This window comes from Cladophialophora immunda (assembly GCF_000835495.1).
Source record: "Cladophialophora immunda strain CBS 83496 unplaced genomic scaffold supercont1.3, whole genome shotgun sequence".
NCBI classification, from domain to species: Eukaryota; Fungi; Ascomycota; class Eurotiomycetes; order Chaetothyriales; family Herpotrichiellaceae; genus Cladophialophora; species Cladophialophora immunda.
In genome coordinates, this window is record NW_015622543.1 from 5,036,481 (window position 1) to 5,055,099 (window position 18,619).

General features: G+C 55.0%; 6 protein-coding genes across 10 annotated transcripts; 2 read left to right on the top strand and 4 right to left on the bottom strand.

The window, feature by feature from the left end:
• Positions 1-686: 686 nt before the first annotated feature.
• Positions 687-2,576, bottom strand: PV07_06130 (the record flags this gene model as incomplete). 2 transcript variants are annotated; one of them, XM_016393078.1, is made up of 6 exons in its annotated part: positions 2,263-2,576; positions 2,128-2,157; positions 1,576-1,979; positions 1,136-1,465; positions 983-1,034; positions 687-868 (listed from the first exon to the last, which is right to left on the bottom strand). In XM_016393078.1, exons 1-6 carry the CDS (start codon positions 2,354-2,356, stop codon positions 687-689), a joined length of 1,092 nt encoding a protein of 363 aa, XP_016250597.1. In that variant the 5' UTR covers positions 2,357-2,576. The 2 variants fall into 2 exon arrangements, with proteins under 2 accessions (XP_016250597.1, XP_016250598.1); XM_016393079.1 differs by having other exon boundaries at positions 2,128-2,576.
• A 291-nt stretch (positions 2,577-2,867) lies between these two features.
• PV07_06131 lies at positions 2,868-4,538 on the bottom strand. 4 transcript variants are annotated; one of them, XM_016393082.1, is made up of 4 exons: positions 4,400-4,538; positions 3,937-4,139; positions 3,806-3,882; positions 2,868-3,750 (listed from the first exon to the last, which is right to left on the bottom strand). In XM_016393082.1, exons 2-4 carry the CDS (start codon positions 4,103-4,105, stop codon positions 3,328-3,330), a joined length of 669 nt encoding a protein of 222 aa, XP_016250601.1. In that variant the 5' UTR covers positions 4,106-4,139; positions 4,400-4,538; the 3' UTR covers positions 2,868-3,327. The 4 variants fall into 4 exon arrangements, with proteins under 4 accessions (XP_016250601.1, XP_016250600.1, XP_016250602.1 ...); XM_016393081.1 differs by having other exon boundaries at positions 3,937-4,193; XM_016393083.1 differs by lacking the exon at positions 4,400-4,538 and adding an exon at positions 4,242-4,334.
• A 467-nt stretch (positions 4,539-5,005) lies between these two features.
• PV07_06132 (uncharacterized protein) lies at positions 5,006-6,341 on the top strand. Its single transcript, XM_016393084.1, has one exon. It carries the CDS (start codon positions 5,184-5,186, stop codon positions 5,856-5,858), a length of 675 nt encoding a protein of 224 aa, XP_016250603.1. The 5' UTR covers positions 5,006-5,183; the 3' UTR covers positions 5,859-6,341.
• Positions 6,342-7,708: 1,367 nt separating this feature from the next.
• On the top strand, positions 7,709-9,515 carry PV07_06133 (uncharacterized protein; the record flags this gene model as incomplete). Its single annotated transcript, XM_016393085.1, has 2 exons — positions 7,709-8,826; positions 8,924-9,515. 2 exons carry the CDS (start codon positions 7,709-7,711, stop codon positions 9,513-9,515), a joined length of 1,710 nt encoding a protein of 569 aa, XP_016250604.1.
• Positions 9,516-9,644: 129 nt separating this feature from the next.
• PV07_06134 (uncharacterized protein) lies at positions 9,645-13,121 on the bottom strand. Its single transcript, XM_016393086.1, has 2 exons — positions 12,884-13,121; positions 9,645-12,763 (listed from the first exon to the last, which is right to left on the bottom strand). The coding sequence occupies exons 1-2, from the start codon at positions 12,976-12,978 to the stop codon at positions 9,958-9,960; spliced, it is 2,901 nt and encodes a 966-aa protein (XP_016250605.1). The 5' UTR covers positions 12,979-13,121; the 3' UTR covers positions 9,645-9,957.
• Positions 13,122-13,315: 194 nt separating this feature from the next.
• PV07_06135 (uncharacterized protein) lies at positions 13,316-18,078 on the bottom strand. Its single transcript, XM_016393087.1, has 3 exons — positions 15,263-18,078; positions 14,674-15,213; positions 13,316-14,624 (listed from the first exon to the last, which is right to left on the bottom strand). The coding sequence occupies exons 1-3, from the start codon at positions 17,938-17,940 to the stop codon at positions 13,451-13,453; spliced, it is 4,392 nt and encodes a 1,463-aa protein (XP_016250606.1). The 5' UTR covers positions 17,941-18,078; the 3' UTR covers positions 13,316-13,450.
• Positions 18,079-18,619: the final 541 nt, after the last annotated feature.

An 18,619-nucleotide genomic window follows, 5' to 3' on the forward strand; every position in this document is an offset into this window, starting at 1 on the left:
CGAGGTGGCTCGATGAGGCGTGCTGCAGGGAGTGACCATGCAAGACAGCAAGTCAAGGAGCACCACGTGCGAATCATCTGACAAGTAGAGAGAAGCAGTTGCTTCTGTTCTTTAGATGGGTGTCAGCCGGCAACTCGGTCTGATGTATATTCTTTCCCTTTGACCCTTCTTTTCCCCGCCAGAGAAGGACTGTCGGGGGCTGAAAACGTGCCAATTAACTCACTCCATTACCTTTCAATTCCAGCTACTCCGTACCTCCTCAGAAGAAGCCTGGCGGGACCCGAGCGGTTATTATCGTGCAGATTGAGCGAGGCTGGACCCCGAACCTTGACACAGGTGTCGTCCTTTCCCCATACGGAACAATTGAATGGCGCCCATTCAGAAAAGGGTTTCTGTCCGAGCCCGTTCTCGCCTCTACCAGGCACTGAGGATGGGCAACGAGAAGCTAACACTACCAAGTACAGGTCTACAAATTCTAGACCTGGGGGAAGACGGCTTGTCTGTGTAGGGCGAGACCAAACACCCGCCTGATTAGGCGACCTCAGCCAGCCACACCAGAGAACATGGAGGGAGATTAGACGCCGACAAAGGCACGCCTATCAACTATGTACCACCCAGGTCTCTTGCGTCTGTTGCCCCTGTACTCCCGGGTCCTTTCTCTGGATCCGGCTCGCTCAGCCCTGCCTTCACGCTCTGCAATCCACCAAGATCTTGACGTGTTTGTCCTTCTCTTCAATCAACGGCCGGAACCCATCCTGCGCCACCCGATCGATCTTGATCTTGCCCGTGATCATCTTCTCAGGCTCCAGGGAGTGGTCGTCGAGAGCCTTGATGACGCCTGCGAAGTCGGATTGGAGGTAGCCCAGGACTAGAGCAAATCAGTCACATTTCCACGTATTTCCATTGAAAGGCTATTCATCCTTTTGCATAGTAGATATGCTCGGACACAGCGCAAACAGAGAAAGGTGTTGATCTGACTTACTCGCAAAGTATTTCTTCTCCCCAAACACGAGAGTGTTCGGTTGGAATGGGACCTGTAAATCAAACATCAGCATTGTTACTTGCCTGTTTCTTGGTCTTCATCGCTTTCAGTCTGCCGCCATCGCCCCAGCGCCAGAAGAGGGCGACGACCTACCTCCTTCTCCCAGATTGCTAGGTTCACAATCGTCCCCCTCGCCCTCACCGCCAACGCAGCATCCCTCAAACTGGCCGGAACCCCTGCAGCATCCAGTGCAACATGCGGGCCCTGACCGCCCGTGATCTCTTTGCTTCTCTTCACCACATCCTCGGTCCTAGGGTCGATCAGATGTGTGGCGCCAAACGCCTTTGCGAAGCTCTGGCGCTCCTTTGCCACCTCGGCGACGATGATGGTACCGGCGCCGCGGGCCTTCAGGCATTGAATCACGCCGAGCCCAATAGGACCGGCTCCCATGACGAGGGCGCTGTCACCCTTTTTAAGCGGGTACTAGATTTCGCATCAGCATAGCAATATGCACCCCGTCACGAGCGACGGGTAGGAACAAATGCTCCGTAACATCATTCTCAGCCGTCCCAAAGTGTCTGCAATGGACCTACCTGGTCAACCGCGTGCCAGGCCACAGCCAACGGCTCCACCAAGGCACCCACGTCCAAGCCCACATGATCCGGCAACTTGAACACAAACTGTGCATCGACACAGACATAATCACTCATTCCGCCGCCACCACCACTCAAGCCCACGAAGCCCGCCGAGTCGCAGCAGTTGATGTAGCCATCTTTGCATGGCCCGCAGTGGAAACAGGCGAGGGTGGGCTGGACGGCAACCTTGTCCCCGACTTTGAGGGATTGACCCTGGAAATTCGGGTGGGAGGCGGCGAGACCCCCAATCTCCACGATCTCGCCCGAGAACTCGTGGCCGATGGCGATGGGCATCGCCTCCTTTGTTATTGGGTGAGGAGAGTTGGGTTGGGGGATGAATGTCGGCGACGAATATTCGTGTACTGGTGATAGAAGTAAGTACAAGTGGTTTATGCTATCACAAAACGTATGTGTGCCAACTGCTAGTATAAGAGCTCCCTAGCTTCCTCTGATACAGCTAGACACCGTCACAGGCCAGAGGACAAGTATGAGGATCACTCAGTGACTTACAGTCTGTCCCGCAGATTCCACAGAAGGCAGCTAATGAGTCCACCTCAACTGTCAGCTCGTTCCCTCAAAGCTCACAAGACTCAGGGTAAATTGCTCTTGCACAGTCGATGTCCTGCCCGAGACGTTCCGACTCACGCTTGACCTTGATCTGGTTCTCTCCGCATTTGGGTTCGGGGATGCCATCGTCAACGCGGAGGTCTTTGACGCCGTGGTAGCGGAGGGCTCGCATTGTGCCTGGTTGTGTGGGTTGTGTTTCGATGCTGGGCTAGGATGGCGAGTTCGAAGACCTCAATACTTGAAGGAAGGAAACACTAGACAGTCAGTACACCCGCAGAGGAAGCTGTAAAATATACTCCAGCTTCATTGACATTGCGGGGCAGAAAGTGAGAGTGTAGTAGTGGTTCCATCGCCATCCTGTGCAGCGGAACAGAGTCGTCAGGCAAGCACGGTCAAACGGAGCAGCATCCACAGCCTCGCGAATATGGGGCATTGATCAGGAGATGTGCCCAACGGCATTGGTGCAAGGGACAGAGTCGTCTTGATGAGAGTGTGAGGGGAAACAGCTGGGCGCATGTGAAGAATCCACCGTCGACCGAAATTCGGAGCTTCAGCCACAGGGACAAGCCACATGTTTACATCGGTGGCTGCGAGGATTTTCTCCGCAAGGCTCTGCGCCTGCGCCTGCGCCTGTGCCTCCGCCATGGCATCGAAGAAAAGTGGAACAATGGAGACGAATACGATGATCCTTCAATGCAGATCCGGGGAAGAGAAACAGTATCATGTCTCACCCTCTCTCATTGACATTAATTAAAAGCACTCTATCTGCTTTTGGATCTCTGTGCAATAGTACTATTCCCACTCCAGCCCCAAAACTGAAGCCCACACAAACGCGCTCGCTAAAGGATTGAAAGTGCTGTTGGCCGCAAGCCGACACGCTTAAAAACATAAATCATCATCGCTCACTTCTGATATCGTCACTCCACTCCGTTGACCATTCTGACATGATTCAAAACCAAGTCATGCCTCCATCATCCATGAATCTGAAACGGTCACCAATATTCTTCTCGTCTGAACCATGATGCTTTTCCGGTTTTCCAGTGCCCCCGAGACGCAAAACTCTGTCCAAGTATTAAAGCATTGGGACGAACTGAAGGCACCTGATGCTTGTAGCTCGAAATTGCAAGGCGAAGCAGTCGGAGCCTAGACCAGCAGCTTGAAGACGGCCATGAGGACAGCTGCGAAGGCGCCTGTGGCAACCTGCTGAGAGACGCCAATGGCAGCACCGCCGGTGGCAGAGGCACTGGATCCAGTAGCCGAGGCAGAGCTGGAGCCAGAGCCAGTGCTGGCCGCGGAAGCGGAATGCGACGACGCAGGAGCCGAGGAGGTGGATGAGACCGAAGAGGCCTGGGCAGCAGACGTTTGCGCAATGGCTTCGGCGGTCGCATTACGAGTGCCACATTGCTCGTTCTGGGCGCATGTTGCCTGTCCCTGTGCATCATTGGGGTGGTTGTTGATGCACTGGGCGTAGGTTTCTTGACAGATGTAGAAGGGAAGAGTCTCGATGAAGGCGGTGCAATCTGGCACGGTGCCGTTGGCGCAAACGCAGGTGTAGGTAAAGGCGTTCTAGAAAGAGGTTTTAGCTATCTATCGCCAGGTGACGATGCCCAGAACACCATACCTGATCACACTGGTTTTGAGAAGCAGAACCGCCGCAGATCTGGGGACAAGTGTTCAGCTGAGCATGGCACCAGTTGACTGGATTTTCAATTAGTATGCAGCCTCTTTGACAATCGGGGCATTCTCTCTTACATGCAGTCGTGGAATCAATTCCAGCAGGGTTAAAGGCAGCGGTAGCCGCCGGAGGCATCACCTGCGACTCGGTGGTAGAGGCTGCGACCGAGGAGGCACTCGAGGTGACAATGGTCTGGGCGTGGGCGAAAGCAGCCAGAGAAGCTGCAAGGAGGATCTGGTACTGCATGGTGAAGGCGGTGGCGAGTGCGGACTGGACGCTTCTGTCAATGCAGAGAGTCAATTGATGCTCAAAGTACTACGATGGTAGAGGTGGACTGATGGATGGAGTGAGTAGAGTATGTGGGAAAAAGAGGCGGACAGACGGAGAGAGAGAGAGAGCGCTGTGAGAGACGGGTGAGAAGGTGTGGGCTGGTGCTTTGTAGTGAAGTGGGAGGTGGACGGCAGGATTCACACACACTGACAGAGGGCGGAAAGAAGGATCCGACAGCTGGGTCGACGGGTTCCTGGGGTAAGAGCTCACCTTTAACAGTCTGAGAGGTTGGTAACGGCGAGGTGGAATTTCTCCAAGATGCTTTCCGGTTGCTATGGGACGTGAAGGGCGACTGAGATAGAGGCTGGGAGAGGAGGTGGTGGCTTTTTTATCCCATTGCGCGTTCATGGACACTCCTGCGCATTTCCACCATTCACTTTTGTTAGCTCCAAGAAGGGCCGGTATCATGTCCATGACGCTGCCGCTATCTTGTCACCCGCCTTGCTGGATTGGGGACTAGCTGGCACCTAGAAGCCCCGACAGGGCACCAACAGGCACCTATTAACCCAAAGCGACTGGGCGCCAGCTTGGGGCCTGGCACGCTTGGACCACCCCATTCGTCACTCTGCTGCAATTCTAAAACACATTAAGGCCCGCGCCAATCACCAGGGCAGCGCATGGCCGGCGCCCCTCACCCCCAACTCCACTGCGGACAATCTTGCAGCAGGCTTGGGAACCCCTAGAGGTGCCCAGGCCCAAACAGTTCTAGGCGTCGGACACCCCAAGCAAGAAAGATCCGCCGCCAAAATCCCACCATTCACGAATCACGCCGCAGTTACCCGTATCTGTGAGCGATACAGCGCAGTTCAGTGGTCCCCCCAACCGAGCAGACCGAGGCACGAGCTCGGACCCAATGTCCCTTATCCATGGACTTGGAGAACGAGAGACGGAAAAAAGTTATACGACTACCACTGCGTGCTGCATCTTGCCGTCCTGCTTCACTCTGCTCTGTCGAATTGGATAATGTGTGACAGGTAACACGACTGCGCTCATCATGGCACCCCAAACCGAGCAGATGGACTTCATGTCCCAGTTCATCACCACCCACCGCGTCCCCGAAGATGCCCGGCGGCACTTTGAGTCTGTTGAATGGACGAATAAACACCTGTCCAATCCTCTCTACCACGCCATCCCTACATTTTCGCGCGTTCTCAAGGACTCTGGCGAAGACTACTTCTTTTCTCGCACCGTCAGCTCGCCTTCCACTATCCCTCACCTCGTCACTCTGCAGTTGAAGGATTTCCCGAACTATCCAGAAAGGCCAAAGGGACAATTGAAAATGAGAACAAACCACAATGAGGTCACACAAGTACCCCCGAACCCCGACTGCATCATGCTCCTGCGACTTGGTCGCCCCGGGCTTGATGGTCATCCTTCAGTTATTCATGGCGGCATGGCCTGCGCCATCCTTGACGAGATGATGGGACTCTGTGTGATGCTGCACCACCAGCACATTTCCGGACCTCGAGATTCGCTTTTCACCGTCAGTTTGAATGTCACCTACCGTGCGCCCGTACCGACACCGGGAGACGTGCTCGTGAGGTGTTGGCTCGTGGGAAGAGAAGGCCGCAAGTGGCTCTCGCGGGGACAAATCGTGGACAAGGACGGCAAAGTCATGACTGAGGCCGAAGGGATGTGGGTGCTCGCAAAGAGACAGGAAAAGTTATAACATCCCGCTCGTTCCCCTCGAGCGGGTCCCCGATCAGCCTTTTGGAATCGGTGGCCGCCTGACTCAATATGGCGAGAGAATGTAATTGAGGACTCTGGAGCACAACTCCCTTTATCGATCCGGGCGAGCTATTACTGACTGCGGTGAGCGGCCTGAGTCTGCCGCTCTCCACTATCGGCAATTGTTATCGCTGGCGAAATTGGGCAGGTCAGCTAGGGAAATTATGGAGCAGCAGTGGGGATCTACGCCACCAGATAGAGGCGCACAAGCTTCTGCTTCGGCTCGCAACAAGCATTTTCTCGCCGGGTTGTTGATGACAGAAGGATCGTTGGGGCAAGGCGGTTTGAATTCCTCAAAGGGCAAGAATTGGATGATACGTAAAGGATAGATTCACTCCTGGAATGTATGGAAGGGAAACACATGTAGACGCTAGCCATAGATTTCGCTAGACATACAATAGAAAGATTTCAGCTGTTGACCGCCATCGTCTTCGCTGGTTGTGTTTGGAAACCGTATTGATTTTTGCTGCTCTGACGATTCGCTCCGACCTCGCAATAAAATTTGATGGAAAAGTGCTGGCCACAAGACACCGAGAACGTCCGTCAGCCCCAATGCCTGTTATCCTTGTCGCAATGCCCACCACACCGACTTAATTGCTCAAGAAATACGTGGCTGCGACGGCCGGGCCCAGCTTCGCCTGCTTCTCGAACCGTGAAAGATCCCATCTCATGCGGTCCCTGACACCGAAGCCACCCGCTTTGTTGAACATTGCCGTGTCGAAGTCGGCCGGCTGATCATAGAGCAGGAAGATGTATCGATGCGGACTGCTGAGCGGCGGAGGCCCCGGGCCAGCCCAGAAGGCGATGGCGGGGTCTGACGAGGTCATGGCACCGCCGCTCGATCCCTGGACCGCGAGGCCGGCCTGGAGCCAGTGCAGGATGGGGCTCAAGGGCGCGAATGAAGGAAAGGGTGCATCGAGGTCAAGGCAGACAACCACGAACTTCTGTCCCGAAGGCGCGTCCCAGCCAAGTGTCGGGCGCTCTTGAGCTTCTGCCAGAGATTGGGTCAGCGAAAAGAGACCACGCACGACCAGTGCTGCAGAAGTCGAACAGACTCTCGACCAACTCACCTCCTTTAGGGACCTTGTCGCCCGGGTTCACCTTTCGCGAGCCGAAGGCCACATGAAGGATGTTCGGATCGCCCTTTTCAATCAGTGACAGGACAGATTTGAGGATCGGATGGTCTGGCATGGCGAAGGATCATCAAGCTGTGCTATAGTGGTCAATACGACCTCTTCGAAAGTGCGGCAAGGAAGGGGATGGGCGGATCATCGGGATTCGCTCCAGTCTCAGGGACTGCGGGAGTTATATTCGCAGCGAGAGCATGCCAATCTGGTGCTCCGTTGTCCCTGTGTTGATCTGTCTGCAGGGGGGCGTTGGTGCCCTGTACCGGCCCGGTTTCTGGTGGCCTGTCCCCGGCACCGGCCACCTGGAGGAAATTTGACCTTCGAATCAAGCAACAAACGTACCGAATACTTCGTCGACTTCATCTTACAACTATGCAGCATCTTCAGTATCTACCGTAACTCCAGCTAACGCCGACGTCCGTTCTTAGAGATTCCTGCTACTTATAAGATTCCGCGTGTGCGGTACGACCATGGCCCGTTTCCCCCTCGACACTCGGCTTCAGACACCGGGATAAAGAAAACTAGAAGAGGCCCTCAAGTTTTACTTGGCGACAACCTTTCGCTAGCCTCACCCTCTGCACGGCGAGCACACAGCATATCAATACCTAAATCGATACGGACGAGGAGGTTGGAAACACAGAGTTCTTGTCCAGCTCTGTCCACTATGGCTACCAAAGAAGCGGACATTTCTCCCCCTGACAAAAACGACGAGACGGGAGCACATAGTCCTTCGAATAGCGGAGATGCCAACGACCATATCAACACCGCCGGACGACGGGCTTCTGACCCTTCACCCTCGGAGTCAGAGAAAAGAGACGTCGACGGGCAAGATTCAACCCTGACGACGGCGAGTCCCAGCGACCAGAAACCGTACACAGCCTTCTCCAACCGTGCCAAATGGTTCATCGTGACCATGACCGCCATGGCATCCTTCTTCTCGCCCTTGTCCGGCCAGATCTACTACCCAGTCCTCCCCATCCTGACGAACACATATCACCTCTCGTCGGGTCTGATCAACGTCTCCATCACCACGTACATGATCTTCCAGGGCCTCACGCCTAGCTTCATGGGCACCTTCTCCGACGCCAGCGGCCGGCGGCTGGGCTACATTCTCGCCTTCACCATCTACACGGCGGCGAACATTGGGCTGGCGCTGCAGGACAGTTATGCCGCCCTGCTCGTCCTGCGCTGTCTGCAGAGCGCGGGGAGCAGTGGCACAGTCTCGTTCGGGTACGGGGTCATTGCCGACATCGTCACCACGGGGGAGCGGGGCAAGTTCTTTGGTCCCATGGCGGCGGGTGTGTTGACCGCGCCAGCCCTCGGACCGACCATCGGCGGTCTTTTGACGCAGTTCCTAGGGTGGAGATCCGTCTTCTGGTTCCTCACCATCGTCAGCGGCGGCTACCTGGCGATGTACATCATCTTGATGCCCGAGACGCACCGCAAGATCGTGGACGACGGGAGCATCGCCCCGCATCAATGGTGGCGCCAGTCCGTCGTGCAGTACGTCGCCGGCCGACGGCGGCTGAAGAGAATGAGTGTCGAAGAGAGGCGCGACTACGAGTGCGCGCGGCAGGCCCTGGCGGAGCGGCAGCGAGACACGAGGATCCGGTTTCCCAACCCGCTCGGGTCCTTTGTCATTCTCACCAACCCGGACGCCTTCTGCCTCATCATGTACACCGGGGTCATGATGTTCAGCAACCTGGTCCTGATGACGAGCACGCCGACCGTGTTCCCCAGACTCTACGGCCTCAACGAGCTGCAGGTGGGGTTGTGCTTCTTGTGAGTGACACTCCTCCTTTCTTCCTTTCTCATCCCATGACCACCACATGTTGAAAAAAGAGGGCTTGTGATCTGACCGAGATGTCGACCCAAACAGACCGCTCGGCATCGCCGCCAGCATCGGCTCCATCTGCAACGGCCGCCTCCTGGACTGGAACTACCAGCGCACCGCCCGCCGGCTGGGCCTCACGGTGGACCGCAAGCGTGGCGACGACCTGCGCAACTTCCCTATCGAGCGCGCGCGCCTGCAGGCCGTCTTCCCTTTCCAGGTCGTGCAGGTGGCGGCGCTGGTGCCGTACGGGTGGGCGCTGGAGCGCCGCGCCTCGCTGGCCGTGCCGCTCGTGCTGCAGTTCGTCCTGGGCTTCTGCCTCGTGGTCGCCTCCAACTCGATCAGCACCCTCCTCTCCGACATCTACCCCGGCAACGTCTCGACCGCGTCCGCCGCGTCCAACCTCATCCGCTGCATCCTGGGCGCCGTCGGCGCCGCCGTCGTCGACAACATGCTCACCGGCATGGGCCTCGGGTGGTGTTTCTTCCTCGTCGGCTTGCTCATGGCCGCCGCCACGGCGTTCCTGTGGGTCGAGACCAGATGGGGCATGGGCTGGCGCCAGCAGCGGTGGCGCAGATTGGCGGAGAAGAAACAGACGCAGGCGGAGAGAGAGGAGAACAGCAAGGAGGCTCAAGTGTGACCGTACTGTCCTCCTACCACGGTCCCCGGACCCATAGATATTTGCTAGAGTGGTTTTTTAGTAGGCCATTTCTCTAGAACGGAAAGCTGGGTAATTTCATGTTTCCTTGGTTTCGACTGCACGTTTGGGTTTTGGGTCTACAATCAAAAGTGTTCGTTTCTGACCGCGACGTGGAATGCCCATGATGCACATAACAGCTGAACCCAGAGAGCATTGCCTGCATGGCAGCCCGAGTCCTTTGGTCCAGCCATGAAAATCATCATCTGCTGGGAGAACTGTCTTTGAAACAATATACAAACTCGCCACCATCGAGTACCTGTCAAAACAATTTTCATGTTCTCATGTCCACCCTCGAATCTACATGTCCAATGACGAGTCCGATATCCAAAGCCCAGAGCCTTGGGGCAAGCAAAAGCGTATACAATTACTCCGACCCATAAGATCATTCCCCTTCATATCCCTCGCCCACCGTCGGATCCCTGGTGACCCGAATCTCCTGCATGGCCTGGTTCCCATCCCTTTCACCTTGTAACACCAGCCCCTTTTCATTTGCCAGATGTAACAAGCAAATGAAACAGTATGACGTGCTGATGTCCTTCATCTGAGGCTCGGGGTAGAAGGTGCGAAGGTCCTGGATGAGGTCGGTGAAGTTCAAGGTCCCCTCGTCGGCGCTGGTGGGTGAATCTTGATGGATAGGCATGGATGCAAGAGGCTCGGCTTCGGGTTGAGGCTGGTCATCAATGTCCATCATATCGACATCGCCATCACCATCACCATCCTCGCCCTTAGGTTGCTCAGTTGCCGTTGCGGTGGAGGGTCGATCAAACACATTGATCAATTTCAGCCGGCCCTCCATACCCTTCCACATATTCTCCTTTAACCTCCTCACATCCACTTTCTTTGCCGTTCGTGCGTAGTTGACGTACTCGGGTCGAATTCTTTTGCCAGCTTGTGTCACAAGTTGGCTCCCGAAACTACCTGGAAGTAGGTCAGGCTGACTTTGCTGTGCTTGTGGGTCTTGTTGTGACTGCTGGGATCCAGCAAGCTCATTGTCCGCTCCAGGTTCGCCGCTGAGCAGGTTTAGGTGCTGTTCCTGCTGCGATTCGGGTTGGGGCGACAACATCTCTCGCGCATCCATAAAAGCCTGTCCGCCATCATCGCCGCCTCCATCACCAACCCCATCATCGTCATCCTCGTCAATGGGCAATGGACCATCAAATGGAAGCATTTGATCATCGTCCGCAAAGAAGTTCGCGTCATAATCACCCTTTCTGCCCTCGTCGTCCAGCTCATCGCCAGCTCCGTCACCAAAGGCGTTGGTGGTTCCGACACGGTTTCTCGCTCCGAAACCCTCGTCAATAATACCCATTCCCACGCCCCCTTCTTTTCTTCTGATCCTGCCCACCCGACACTTTGGCTTTGTCCATAAACGCATCAACTTTCTGGGGTCCACAACCTCGTCATCTTTGTCCAGCAGATTTCGGCCTTTTGTCCGCCATTGCGATTTCGGCAGAGAGATCTGCGAGTTCAGAACGGGGGGTTGTTCAAGTAACTCCTTCAGGGAGTCTGATATTGGGCCTAGAAAGTCAATCTCATATGGCTCTTTTTCCTTTTTCTGTCTTGTGGGTGCAGCATTAGTGCCACTGGCTTCTTGTTGAGCTTTCTGGATCTTCTGTATTCGCCAGTTTTCCAGGGTGAGAAATGCCGTCTTGCCTTTTGCGCGAGAGTTGAATGCCTTGTTGAAATAAGCCATGATAGACTCATGCTCCGCATCCTCTTGGTACTTGTGCTGTAGAGACAATGCGTATCCATCGCCTCCAATTTCCAGAAGGTTCTCGTCCACATCGTCTGCTCGAGCAACTCGAGCCTGAGCCTCAATGGCGGCATCTTTCGCCCAGGCTTCTCCTCCTTCACCAAAGCCCACATTATCTGCGACGTCGAAGCCACCAAGCAATCCGTCGCCGTCGTCATAGTCATCATCGAAGCCCATGGCATTACTTCCGTCGAGAAAAATCCCTGTTTGATCGGCTAGATTTAGGGGAAGATTCGTTGCGGGCGCCGGCGTCTGAGATCGCTTCTGCTCTTTCCAGTCTTCGGGTACTTTGAGGAAGGGTAAGCTTAGGTCTCCAGATGGGTCGCCCAATGTAAAGGATTTCATAGAAGGGCAAACATCCTGGGAGTCGAGTATGCCCATATCCGGGAAGAACTTCGACGCTAGAGAAGCGAGATCGATTTCTTCGTCTTGATCGTCTGGAATGGGCTCCTCATCTTCAGTGGTGGAATCCGGCTCATGCTGAGCTTTCGCTGTAGAGGCCGTCTCATCTTCTTGTTGGTTGTTATCCTTCTCGCCGCCCAAAGGAGCGTCTCCCGCATCGTCGCTGCTGTCAAACACGATGCGTCCGTCAGAGTCGATGGATAAGTGATTCAGCAGCAAGCCCTTAGCTCCTCCCTCATCAAAATCCGCAGATGCCTTCTTGAAAAGCGGGTCGACCGCAAACTCGAGTTCCAGCTTCTTGCCTTGGAAAGACGCAAAGCTTGGTGCGAGTGTGGCTTCGTGGCTTCGCGCGGGCTTCTTCTTTGATTTCTTCTTCACCCCGCCCTCACCATCTTCGCCGTCTTCGTTTTCTTCGCCGTCTTCATCTTCATCCTCCTCCTCGCCCTCACCTTTACCTCGCTTCTTGCCACCCTCAGAGGCACCACCATCGGCAAGACCACTCAACAACCGGCCGGTCTCTGTTGCCACGCTGTCGACTCTGCTCGTGTAGATCTTGACGCAGCCGTCCAGCGTGCAGCTCGCTTTCTGAAAATTAACGCCATCTCCTTCTTTTAAAAGGCTCATGTCATGGAAGTAATCAATAAGTGCAAAATTCCACGAGTTCGCAGCATTGATCTTGTTGTCCGTTGCCATTTTCATCCATTCTTCGAAGTTTGCGAGGATCGGGACGCGCTTCATGGGTGTGACCCCATTGTCGTCCGCGACACGCCCAATGCTGTTCCGTGGGTGGTCATTGTTGTTCCGCTGTTGGTTGTTCAATCCTCCTCTTCTTCGCACCTGTGTCCCATGGTCTGACATTCGGGGAGTTCGGGGAGAGTCCGACACATTACTATAATTGGACTCTCTTCGTCTCTGGTTGAGCTTGCGCATGGGACTTGCTGCAGCGCGGATTTCGTTCATATGGATTTCTTGGAGGGCTTGTCGAGACTGTAGACGGGCAACCTTTTCTCCCTTGTCATCGTTGAGCGCTAATCTGTTGATGCAACACAGGCGGTCAGCATTCGACGCGAACCAAGGTCTTGTCTGACGAGGAAAACACTGCGCATCCCTTCAAAGCGCTTCGGGTGAATTGGCTGTTGGAAGGTAATCATACTTCACTGAAGATGCCTTGCTACTTTCGCGCGCCATTCTCATAACAACAGCCTGCCGGCTGGGGCGCCCACTGGAATCTCTTGCAACTCGAGGCATCGTTTCCTCACGGGTCGGTTCTGCTATTGTGACCTTGTTCGCCCGCGGAAGGCTGAATGTTCTCAAGAGCCACAGCTGAGCCGTGTGTCACTTCTCTTAGAATTGCGTCAAATATGTGTTGTTCGTCATCGTCTGGTCTGTCGTGTGGATTGTAAAAATTGTGTTGAAGGTTGTTGTGAGCGTTGAAACAGTTGGGGGTCGTTTGTTGACATGTACAAAATTGGTTTAGTGCAGCCGCAGGCACGTTGTCACGTGATGTGGCTGCAAATACGCAATGTTCTACAAGTATACCTTGGCATCTAGAGTCGGTGGTATCGGACATCTGCCGACCTGGGTGGGGACAAGTTCAACTGAACAGTGATTTTGATGATATGTAACGACAGAAATGTGCAATTTATGTTTAAGTTGTGGTGTATGATTGTCTCGTCCCGCCTCCTCTAGCATCTCTTTCTCATTGCCTTCCAACTCTCATCTAATCCAGGACTCTACCGGCAACAGAACTTGCGCTCCTGTCCTTGGTTTCAGTCTTTCGCAGTCCTTTACCCTTCTGGATCTCACCCAGCAAAGCACCAATATCACCAGTTCCAGCACGGGCTGGAGCAGGCATCGGTGGAGGAGGCGGCGGCCCTCCAGGAGCGCCGGAAGTAGGGAAAGGCGGAGGTGGCGGAGGCGCGTTGAAAGCACCAGAGTCCGGCATTGGAGGGGGAGGTGGCGGTGCCGTTGGTGCTCCAGCCCCGGGGATCGGTGGAGGTGGCGGAGCGGATCCGGAGTCAAATGCACCTGGAATGGGTGGCGGCTCTTGGACGGGCGTCTGGGGCTTGCTATCCATGGCGGACAGTGGCCTGGGTGGTGCCATAGTTCCAAACAGAATGGAAGCCAGGTGCTTAGCGGAACCGCCGCCGGGGTGATCGGCTTCGTCGTCACTGTCTTCATCCTTCTCGGAGCCCGCAGCAGACCATTCGTCCTCCTCGGGACGACGTCGTGATTGGGCACCAGTAAAGCTGGGAGTCAATGGCTTAGCAGCCTCTTGTTGGGCGATTCGATGGAAAGGATTAGTCGACGGCAGACTTTCCACAGCCGGCGCAGGCGGTTGAGGAGCGGCCGGTGGAGGTGAGAATGTCTGAGCCTGCGGGATAGGGGGCGGGGAGAAGACTGGCCTTCCATTCTCTGACGGTTGTGTTTGTGAAAGTTTTCGGAAATACGGATTCCTTGATTCTTCAGCAGCTGGTGGACTGGAAACCGGGGTAGGCTCATGACCACTGCTTGCAGAGGGCTCCGGAGCAGTAGTACTTGGTGGTGGTGAGGCGATTGAGCCAGTCAGCAATTGGCTGGTTGCCGGAGTGCTTTCTTGGGGCGTAATCTGTTGTGGACCCTCGTCATCTTCGTCTGACGAGGACTCGTCCCCAAGATGCTCCAGTTGAAGTTGAAGTTGCCGTTCTCTCTCTCTAGCCGCCTCAAGCTCGGCTCTTTGCGCCGCAAGTTTGGCCTCCTTCTCCTTGGCCTCTCTCTCTGCTGCTTTCTTTCGGGCCTTTTCTTCCTGTTTCTTAACCTTGCCCGCCTTGACTTGCTCTTCAAGTGCTCGCAAGCGGGCTTGAGCGGCTTCACGTTCCTTCTCAAGCTCGTCTTCTTGTGTCTTGGCCTGGGCCCTAGCTGGGTGTCAGTGGATGCCACTGCAGAAGGTTAACAGATACTCACTCCAAGCGTTCGCGCTCTCGCGCCTCTGCTTCCTGCTCCGCCCTGATCTGTGCTGCCGCTTCTTCTTCTGCCTTGGCGCGCGCTGCTGCCTCGGCGGCTTTCTTCGCAGAGAAATCTGTACTATCTTGCCTTTGCTTTCGAGTGGGTGGAGGAGGCGGCTTCTTTTCAGCTTTCGGACTCGGGGGTGTTACCCCCTCATTTGCGAGTCTTTGCTGTCGTTCTTGCTCGCGCCTGGCATCTTCGGCTTCGGCTTTGCGCAGTCGTTCGGCTCTTTCTTGCTTCTCACGTTCCTGGCGCTGCTGAGGAGTTTCACTAGATTCCCCAGCTGGTTTGATCCCAGCTGCAGCCATTCTCTCTTGGATACGTTTCAGAGCCTTCTCCTTTGCAGTCGCAATGCGATCCTGCTGCGAATGGCCCGTTGTCACGGGAGAGGCTGAAGGGGCTGACGATGGAGCTGGTCGCGACGGCAAGTTGCCATTTGTTGATGTTGCTTCGTCGTGAGAGTAATCGCGAGACGCTTTTCTGGCTGGGCGAGATTGTCTGCTTATGTCAGTTTCGGGTATTCCATCAGCATTTACATGCGTCTTACTCTTCTTTACGAATCTTCGCGGTCCTGCTGCTCCGTTGCAGATCATAGATGAGTTCTTTGATCTCATCTTCCACACCCAGAGCTTCCTCCCATCTCCTGCGCTCGTGTTCCTGAGTCGCGTTCTCCCCTTGATCTCGCAACCCATCTTCGAGGCTCGAAACAAAATCCTTTACGCTCTCTTCAACATCTCGAGTCATGGCCTCGTGTCGTTCTTGTTCTGATTTGACCTTGGAACTCTCTTGCTCTAGGCGTCTTTGTGCACCAGCTTCATCATCAGCAGCAGGGGCAGGGCGCCCTGCAAGTTCAGCAGCTCGAGCTTGCATTCGGGCGCGCGCTCGCGCTTTAATGCGGTCGGCTTCAGTGACTGTGCCTTTTGGTCCAGTTCCAACAATGTTTGAGGCGCTGTTCGGGTGAGCTTTGGCGTCTTTTAAGCGGAAAAGTTGCAGCTTGGCTTCAGCAATGTTCTTCTCAACCTTTCTTACATCTGACGCTAATGCTGGCAGGCGATCTTGGTATCGTTGCAGCTCCCTCCTCATTGCCCTCCTCTCTGCGCCTGTATCACCACCAGCGAATCCGGCATTAGGATGCGTATCGATATCGTCTTGAATTCGGCGGATCTGCCTGAAAAGATCTTCAGCCTCTCGTCTGTCTCTTCGATCCAAGACATCATCATCATCCGCTTGTCGTTCATCTTGGAAGTCAGTAGCGTCGAGCAAGATCTTCTTCTCCCGAATCTTCTTCCTGATTTGATCAGGTGTCAGCTCATCATACACACTATCTCCCATATCGGATGATGGTGCGGGGGAAGGGGTTCTACCCCCATGTCCAAGGCGGCGTCTGGCACTCGAACGATATCCAACGTCATCGTCATTATTGCGAAAAACAGTTGCATCCTTGCGGCCAAAGTTGGGTGACGCAGAGCTGCTGCGGAACGAATGATCCTTCAAATAGCTTATGCCAGTCTTTTGTGGCTGTAAGAATGCGCCGGACGATTTCCTGGCTTCTGCGTCTTGCGAGAGCAGAGATTTGACAGTATCAATAGAGCTATTGAAATTCTTTGTTGATGGAGGAATGAGCTCCGGGGGGAGTCGGGCAGGGATCGGGTATCCATTCAGCTTCCGGTAGATAAGGTGCATCGCCACAGCGAACTCGTCCATGTTCAGCCGACCCTTGTTGTTGGGGTCAGACAATGTCCAAATGGATTCCAGGTCAGATCTCTCCAGGCCACTCTGGCCCATAATCTCGATTGCCGTCTCTCCGGCGATGAAACCTCTGCCGAGGCCGTCCCAGGCTCGGAATAGCTGATCATAAATCCTTTTCTCGTCCTTGGTGACCGCCCAAGGGATCTTAGCGGTGCCAGACAGTCCTTGCGTTGTGTAGCCGCCGGCTTCGCGACCAGATTGGGGCATCAGACGCTGTTGAAGAGCTTCGATATTGGGTAGACCGCCGGCAGGGGTATTGACGAAGCCCCATTGACCAGGAAGCCCAGTCGGCTGGGCTTGAAGAGGGCCTGTCTGTTGCGGGGAAACATTAGAACCGAAGCCACCCGTGGGCATGAGTGGCATTGAAGGCCGAGCGCCGCCAAAACCAGCAGGCTGAGCGGGATTTACAAAACCCGTGGCCTGGGCCTGCAGTCCCTGTGATAGCCCTGGAAAGCCAGTGGGTTGTGACTGGAGCCCGGGCTGGAACCCAGTGGCCTGATTGTAGAACCCCGTCGGCTGAGAAGTGAGCTGTGTCAAAAGCTGTTGGTTTGAGGGCTGCTGCGGGGTTGGCTGCTGAGGCGCTGGAGGAGAAACGGCATTCTGCCTGAGCGGAGCATCAAAGTCGGGCACATTCGACCGCGTCGGCGGCAAAGGCTTCTCATCTGGTACTCCAAACGAGATGATATCGACCATGCTTGACACTTCGTTCTTGATCTTCTCCGGAAGGACACCAGGCAGCTCCTTTCCAGTCAATCTCAGATTGCACAGATACATGGCCAGAGCAAACTCTGGGAAAAGGAGCTGGCCTGATTTTGTAGTATCTGAGAGAACCCATATCTGCGATAAGGCACTGCCCGGTAGTTTGGACCTCAGAAGCAGATCTTTGGCCTTCTCTCCACTCAATGCTTGGCCTTCTCCCGCGGCAGACTTGAACAACTGCTCAAATTTTGCTTGATCTGTAGCAGTGATGAAAGACAACCGAATGTTTGGGATTCTGCTGGAGCTCTTGCTCTGCCTCCTCTTTGCCGCGGGTGCGCTGGTCGAGCCTTGGGTGAAGGAGGCTGCGATCTGAGCCGAAGTCTGTTGAGGACGGAGCGGAGCAGCGGCAGGCGGCTGCTGTGGAGGAGCTGGAGGAGCAGCTTGAAAGGATGGCTGTTGCTGGAAAGCTGGTGCCTGTGGAGGAGGCTGTTGAAACTGGGGCTGCTGAGGTTGATTCTGCGGCGGATAGCCCGTAAACTGAGGCTGCTGCGCAGGAGCCTGAAAACCCTGCTGCGGCTGCTGGTAACCAGGAAAGCCTGTCTGTTGAGCTTGTAACTGCCCGGGGAAGCCGGTGGGCTGGGGAGCAAAGGGCGACTGCTGTTGCGGAGGAGCTTGATTGAACGAACCGAACGATTGCTGCGGTCCGAAGCCTCCAGGCGCAGGACCAGGGCGAGCAGAATTTGTGCCGCCCAAAAACGAATTGGAAGACGAATACATGCTTGCAACAAACGACGCGAAATGCAAAAAGCGGATGGAAGACAGAAGAGATGGGAAAATGGAGATGGGAATTGAGTGAGACGAGCGACAGCCAGGGTTTCAGAAGCACTAACCGACCTCGCCGACCTGGGGCCTCAGTTGGTTGCTGGTTGCTGGCCAGTGACGCGGTCTTCGCCGCAGAGCTCCAGCATCGTGGCTGAGGCTGAGACCAGTGAGGCTGCACCTTGGCATGTCGCTGCTTTAAGAGGTACTTCGTCTCTGCCAACTGCGCCCTCAAGCAATGAATTCAGCAGACAAGCGTGCTTCATTGTTCGAATATTTGCAGCTCAGATTGTTCAGCTTGCCCTCCAAGCGCCCTGCCTGTGTCACCGGTGTCCAATATGTCCGAGGCGTCGACTTGTGGCATTGAGGACAGCATTACAAGAGCATGTATTGCCGACACGAACACCTATGGACGATCAGGAAGAGGTGCTCGAAGAATCACATTCATTTCCTCGTGCGTAAGTGAAAGCGGAAGTGATTGCAGAGAAGAGTCAGTGATCCACATCCCTGATAGACTAATTAACGACAACTCTCGATCAGTTCACATCATTCGCATTTCTTCCATTTGGTCACCCTTGACGACCCTCCGTTACTTCATCCTCATTCTCCTCATTTCGTGGTAGTCAAAGTCACTACC